Below are 7,549 nucleotides of genomic sequence, written 5' to 3'. Positions count from 1 at the left end.
TCCAACCTTAATGATTCTATGATTATATATCCTCTGTCTTTCCTCTTACACCCTCCAGGTTTTATTTCGTCTCAATTTCTTGGTTGTGGTACTGTGCATAGTGATGGACCGTCCCTACCAGTTCTACTACTTTGTGCCATTAGTCACTATCTGGTTTATGATCATTTATGCCACCTTAGCTATATGGCCTCAGATAGTGCAGAAGAAAGCAAATGGTAAGATTGTTTTTTTTCTTTCTGCTATAAAATATTTGCATGTTACTACAATGATAACCATACCAAAAATGGTATTGTTAGTAGATATCAGTCTCTTTGTAACATAGTCAAAATATGTTAAAAAGCTGTTCACAGAAATAGTATGTCATAAATGAATTATATGTCAGTTGAAAAGCATAACAGCTGGTAACTAAAGTCTGTTTCTGGTTACAGTCATACTGGAATACTTTTTAGTAGATTTTGACCACCAGAAATGTATTTTACCAAGAGTTGTAATATTACTGAATGCAAACTCAAAACATAGGTTATGCCATCTATGCTAGCTGAGATTGTTGCTGTAGTGTACTGAGGGGTATGGCAGGAACAGTGAGCATTTACACTTTCGCATTCTGCACTGCCAGTATGTCTCATCCATCTTGAGCACCAATTCTGCCATAGCCTGACAAGTAAGAACGTGAGTTTTGCTATCTTAGTGTCTTAGATTAAGTGAACTATAGCAAGTATGTCTTGTGATACAGATGTTTTAAATAAACTGGTATTCCACTTCAATTTTTATTTGATGCATTGCAGCTCATTGAAAAGCTGTCATCATGTGGTAAATGCTTATGATTTAATTCACCTAAATTAGAACTAAAACCTTAAGAGTCTTAGATCCTCCTTCCCTACTGATGGAGTAATATCAAAATTTTATAGTCTGCAGATCTGACAATGAAATATACCAAATGCATGCTAGGACTAGATGCTGCAAAAATATAATTAGAGAACAGTTTCACAAGATATCTTGAAGGCAAATAGCTCCAATATATTTCTTTTTCCTACAACGGCAATTCTGTTCCAGATACAGAGAAATGACCGTTGTGTATGTTGGAGCAATAGTGTACTTTGAAACTAGAAAATTTTTCAATGACAACTTTCAGTTGTTTATGTCCTGTTTACAGCTGCAAATTTATATGGTAAAAGAGAGAGATGATCTCCGTTGTAATGTTGAGGCTTGGGTAGAGCTTAATATCAGGTGACAGCTTTGAGGAACAGTTTCTCAGGCTTCTCTTAACAAGATATTTGTCCTTAATGATCTGGGGTTGAGCTTTGGAGTACAGCTGGTCCCTCAAAGTTTAATAGTATATGCTCTACTTATTTCACATGACAAAAGCTGTTGGGCATTTCATTTATTTATTTACATTCAGATAATAAGGACTGCTTATGTGGAGTGTTTGGGAAAGCAAAGGCTTTAAAGTAGTATTTCTGTTTGAACATCTAAATTCTCTTCTTTCTGTATGTATATTGTCTCTGTTTTAGACATGAGGCTTAATTCAGATTACTAGGTTGTTACTTGCTGTGAATGTTTATTTTAATTGCTTAAAGTAAAATTTAATATGTAAATGTAGATAGTGATAAAATATTACAGGTAATATTTAAGCATTTTTTTTATGAATGTATCTATTACTAAGCATACGTACACTAAATAATTGGCCATTATTATTTAATGTGTCCTGGGGCTTGCTATTGAAAAATTGATGACTGCATACTGATTATTTCTTCCTCAGGGAACTGCTTATGGCACTTTGGTTTACTGCTGAAACTGATTTGCTTACTGACATGTATATATTTTCTGTCATATTCTCAGGTTTGTAAACTTTGGCTATTTTTATCCTTAATGACCTAAAAGTATATTACCTATCTCTACTTTTTAATGTGCTCAAAACTTGTATATTTGCTGCTGTACCGTAAATATTGAAGAAAGAAAAATTCCACCTTTCAGTTTCTTTTCATATTTTAATTGGTGTGGATACTAGAAAAAGTGCAGTTCTGTGTCTTACTCGTTTGTAATGCTTAACATGTTTTTGGTATTCTACTACAAATGTAATAAATACAAAGGTCCGTGCTTTGGTTTTGAAGTGGGGGTTTTTTTTATGTGCTTAATGTTACTGGGTTTTGCTAGCGTATGGTGATATTAGTATCTCTTAGAGACTTGGTGTTTGCTTTGATACCTTATCAAAAGACTGATTCTCATGCTAAATTAGTGACTTAATGTAAGTATAGCTGACAGAGGTAAGGGCAGAGTTTGTCACTCTAGGATTTTACAGAGCGGTTTGTGTGATTTTAAGCCTGTTGTAGAGTTTCATTATTCATTATCCCAACATATTGGTGGATCTCTCCCTTTAAGCCTGCAGTACAAAATGGAAGGCGTGCCAATACCTTTATGGGAAGCAAAACTGAAACCCTCTCTCATCTGAAAAAGTATTTTTGGTTTTTTTTCTTTTGGTGGAGGGAAGTGCCTTCTAAGTAAGCCTGATATTTTGGTAATGCCATGTAGCTAATGAAATAGGGCTGTGATAATATTAAAAGACAGCGTATTGATTTAAATTTAGTAAATACGGTTGACATCAGTGTTAATCCTTTTGTCATGTTTATTTTTTACAGGGTGCATTTGAGAAGATATTTTCTTTTTGGCCACTCTCCAAGTGTTTTGAACTGAATGGGAATGTCTATGAATGGTGGTTTAGGTGGAAGTTGGATCGCTATGTATGTAACATTTGCATAAATTTATACTGGTCTTTTAAGTGTTTTTTTTAATTTGGGGGTGGAGGAGTGAGGGCTGCTTTCCCTTCTTCCAGAGGAAGCACAATTTTGTCCCAATGGATTGCTTATTAGAAGATTAAGTTGCATCCACCTTACTTCTGCAAACGTCTGCCAAAGCCTTGCTTAAAAGATGGATGTTGACTTACTTCCTGCTGGACCCTGCTTCGTTTGCTTTAAAAAAAAAGTCATAAAGTGACCTAGATTTGTCTTTAAAATTTTACTGCAAAAATTCAACACCTGTAACACTTCAAGCTATTGAAATACAACACAAATGATTGTGATGTCTTTCTTAATAATATTTGTTTAAAGTTGTATCAATTAAGGATATATTTATTTTACAGTAACCTTTAAGACACTTTCAAAATCAAGGTGTTAATGCCCAAACCAAACTATTGTTGCACATGTTTTTAAAATGGTTTTCCAGTGGGAAAGTGCTTTCTTTCCAGTTACTGACCCTACGGTGTGGGGGAACAGAAGAGGAAGACTCTGGTCTTTTTTTTTTTTGCCTTCTTAGTAAGTTAAGTGGAGTTTCTAAGATGAGAGCATTTATCTGCTAACCTTATCCTTAACCGGATCACTTGCACACTTCTCCCTCTGGCAATCTTCAGTAACTGAAATTTGCAGAGCACACGGTTGTCATGTCCTGAGCTGCTCCCTTCAGCAGTGCACACTGCATGGCGACATTTCAGACTTGGAGCTTTGTTGCTTGTGAACAGAGTGTATTCTGTGATGCTGCTGAAGAGGAAAATCCTGAAATAAATAACAGAAGACAAGCACCGCATGGGCCTGAAACAGCATTGTGTTGCTAGTTGATGAGAACTTGGCAGAAGATCATAAACCACTCTGCTGAGGAATTGTGTCTCTGAGAGGGGAAAGCGCTTGTAGTGCTTCTTGAATGTTTTCACCTGCCAACTTGGGTGAAGGCCAGAGACTGATGTTTTTTTTTCCCTGGAGAAAGCCCCTTTCAATGCTGGCATACATTGCAGAGGGGATAATAGGTACTTGAAAGCTTCTTGAAATTCCATTGTTGTGTCTGTAATGCTCTGTCAAGCATTAGTACTTTATTTGTATTTTTTGAGCTGAGTTAAAAATGCAGTTTAGGACAGGCTAGTGTAGAAAGTCTGGTTTTGTTTGCTCAAGTAAATCTGGGAAAGGACCTTTTGACACCTAGGTTTTGATATTACATATAGTATATCCTGTGGCATTTCTGTTAAAGAGTTTGTACCTGAAGTACTTGTAAAAGCCATGAAATATTCATTGCATTCTATTTGTCTTTTACAGGTGGTTTTTCATGGGATGCTGTTTGCTTTTATTTATCTGGCATTGCAGAAACGTCAGATGATTTCAGAAGGAAAAGGAGATCCTCTTTTCTCCAACAGAGTTTCAAATGTTTTATTATTTATTTCAGTTGTATGCTTTTTGGTACGTACTTAATATGACTAGTATGATCAGGTTTGTGACTCTGTTTCCTGAAGTTCTTGATTATAAAATACATTACTTTAAAAAAATCAAATCTTGATCTGGAGATATTTTGGCTGTGTTTTTGTGCACAGCCCTACCTATCTACTCACTAAAGTATTTTTCCTTTCTGTCAATTGTAGATGAAAACATCATCATTCTCTCAGTTCATTGCAGAGGTTACAAGAAAATTGGATAAAAATAATATGGTAGATAGTGCAGCTCTATCTCCACTCTTGATTGCTTGTCTATTTGTGATGAAAAAATTGTCAAAAGTATGGCTGTATCTTAGGGTATGAATAAGTACAGTATTCATCAGTTGCAAAGAAGAATTTGAGAGAAACACAAAACTAAGCACAGTGTAGTTTTTTATATTGTTTCACCTCTTAGTGAACCAACTATTGCTGAAGGACTTCAAAATAGCTTACCTCTTATTTCATTTTTAAATGTTACATATAACTGCTACACAGACTGATTTTTTTATATCTTTTAGACCTACTCTATTTGGGCTAGTAGCTGTAAAAACAAGACAGAGTGCAATGAACTACATCCTTCTGTTTCTGTGGTGCAGGTAATTCTAACTATAGTCCTTTTCCTTACAGTGATAGCATCTAGTCTGTTCTTGTTTCATTTTTTTTTAAATTGTTTTAAAATATATTTTTGCTTTAATATGTAATGTCGGATATTGAGCTTCATTCTCATGTCTGAAAGTGAAAAAGAGTTTAACTACATTGCTCACTGTTTTTCATTGCCTTTAAGCAATGAAATTTGCACATGTGACTATGCTTTTGATTAACCTTGATGTTAAGTGTAGGTTTCGTATGCACTGTTTACGTCCAGACCCAACTTTTGACTAATTGCATAGCAATGGAAAAGAAAAAGCTGTAGGGAAGCATCAGTGTTTGGGAGGTCCTAGTGCAAGAAGCAACCTCTGGGACCCTGTGGTCACTTTTAGGCAGAGAAGAGTTGGGCCACCGGGGCATGCATGTGGCATCTTAAATTTAGATTTTCCTCTTATCGTGTCCCCTGCCCCACTATATCCCAGCTGTCTGATCCTGTTCCCTCTCTGTTTCCTTTTTTTTAATAGCTTGTCCTGCTCTCTTCAAGGGCAGCATGTGTGACTTAATTTTTTAATATTAATTTGTCCATCTTGACACCTTATCTTTAAAAATTGCGAGTTAACTCAGATTTGTTGCCACCTTGCTTCTAGGCTGGCATGGTATAACATGTTTTGTGACCATGTCTAGTAAGTGTATAGTAATATCTATCAACATCAAAGCTGTGATTCTACTGAAGATGTAAATGTGACTTGCTATTCTATACGAATGTGTGTAATAGATTTGCAATTTCAAGACCTACTTCTACTTTGCTAATTATAAACTGCATGGATTTTTGTTTAGTTTATATATTTGTTAGATTTTAAAGAAAATTCAATGCATTATTCATTTCACTTTAGACAGTGAAAATGAATAAACCTTTTATGTGTGTGTATTCTGCTTATCATCTACAGTCCCTTTTTTTTTCTTTTTTTCTTTTTTTCTTGTTTTTTTTAAGATTTTAGCTTTCATCCTCATCAGGAACATTCCTGGATATGTCCGATCTGTGTATAGTTCATTCTTTGCCTGGTTTGGCAAAATTTCTCTAGAGGTAAGTAGAATGATCAGAAGTACAGTTAATTGAAACTTGGACATGTAAGGTGGTTTTATTATCTAAATTGTAATGTAACATATAAATAGTGAAAATTTTTATTGGCTTATTTAATGGCATGCTGCTGTGTTTAACCTCTTTTAGCATTGTAAGTTCTGTCTACACTTAGAAATCATAGCTGAAATAGGAGTCTCAACAGCAGCAAACTTATTTCTTATGCTGCTTTTTGAAGGGAATTTAGGGTTGCGAGGGTGGGGATTTAATGCTGGAATAAGCTGTGGTGTGTATGCAGTTGGAAGATAAAAATTTAAGCCAGCTGGAGAATCAGCATGAGTTATATTGACTAGTATAAATACACTTATAAAAGCGTTTGCCCTAGAAAGCTTTCCTACATTAACAAACAAATATAAGTTTAAAAGCAAAATCCTTCTTAGTGCAAATATTACCTTCCATTGAGTGTATACTTTGAAACAGTAGGAATTATCTTGCTTTCCATTTTATTTGCTGTTTAGTAATATTAAATGTTTAATTTTATTCTATTACTTAAATATATTTTAAAAAGGGAAAGGAACTGATGGGAGAAACTAATTGTAATACAACATGTATGTAGTACATGATTTTGAATTATTTTTTTTAAAGGATCACATTTTCACTGTTCTGATTCCTGGTGAACTTTAAGGTGCTGATCAACTCCAGGGACCTTTGCATTCATCAGCAATTGAAGCATTATCTTTTAATTGCAGGCATGTTAGTTCAGTCCCTCACCAGAGACATGGTAACTGAGCAGAGACTATTCCTCATCTGTTCTGACATAACGTAAACCATGCTCCCCTGTGCCGTATTTGGTTAAGGGCGAAGCAAACCCATTTTACTGTGTGCTGTAACAGACTAATAGTTTTGTCTTACAGCAAAGCCATGTTGAAAACAGCTTCTCAAAGTATGTTATTTAATCGTACATGTCTGCCTTAAGCAGAAGGACGGACAGTGTGTCAGTTGATACAATAGTAATACTTAGATATTTTATACAAGTAAAAACATTTACATACAAGTATTATTGAAGACGCTCTTTTTTCTTGTAGCTTTTCATTTGCCAATACCATATTTGGCTGGCAGCAGACACAAAGGGGATCTTGGTGCTCGTTCCTGGATATCCGATGTTTAATGTTCTTGTCAGCACTTTTATATTTGTGTGTGTGGCACATGAAATTTCTCAGATCACTAATGATCTAGCACAGATAGTGGTTCCTAAAGATAACTCTACTCTGCTGAAAAGGTTGCTGTGCATAGCTGGATTTTTTTCTGGACTGCTCTTCTTCTCGTCAATGCAAGATCAGTCAAGGCATTAACTTGAAAAGATTCTTGGAAAGTTTCTTTACGTTTACTTTGTGTCTGCCTGAAAAAAAATTCTCAACTGGAGTACAAGAAAACATTTAAATTAAGTGTGTGGAAAATGTATATAGTGCAAATGTACATATTTTGTGTGGAAATAGCCTTCTCAAATAATCTGAGGAACAAGAATGCACTGTACAGAATTGCATGTGAAAAGGAGTCTTTTCTACTGGATATATGTCTCTGTTTACATATCTGTTTAAAAGTGACACAAAGAAGTGATGTTAAATAGTTTAGCAATAACGTGTGTATCACGGAAT

The 7,549-nt window shown here is 35.1% G+C and overlaps 1 protein-coding gene across 1 annotated transcript; it reads left to right on the top strand.

The window, feature by feature from the left end:
- Positions 1-58: 58 nt before the first annotated feature.
- LOC104469150 (CAS1 domain-containing protein 1-like) lies at positions 59-7,549 on the top strand (the record flags this gene model as incomplete). The annotated part of the gene is made up of 7 exons (XM_010083542.1): positions 59-215; positions 1,760-1,839; positions 2,637-2,738; positions 4,077-4,217; positions 4,747-4,824; positions 5,808-5,900; positions 6,980-7,549. Coding segments are annotated over 7 exons (918 nt in total), but the record flags the coding sequence as incomplete, so codon positions are not given.

The sequence above is a fragment of the Pterocles gutturalis genome, unplaced genomic scaffold, assembly GCF_000699245.1.
Source record: "Pterocles gutturalis isolate BGI_N339 unplaced genomic scaffold, ASM69924v1 scaffold50015, whole genome shotgun sequence".
Lineage (NCBI taxonomy): Eukaryota > Metazoa > Chordata > Aves > Pterocliformes > Pteroclidae > Pterocles > Pterocles gutturalis.
The sequence above is the reverse complement of the archived record's forward strand: the minus strand, read 5'-3'. Positions and strand labels throughout refer to the sequence as shown.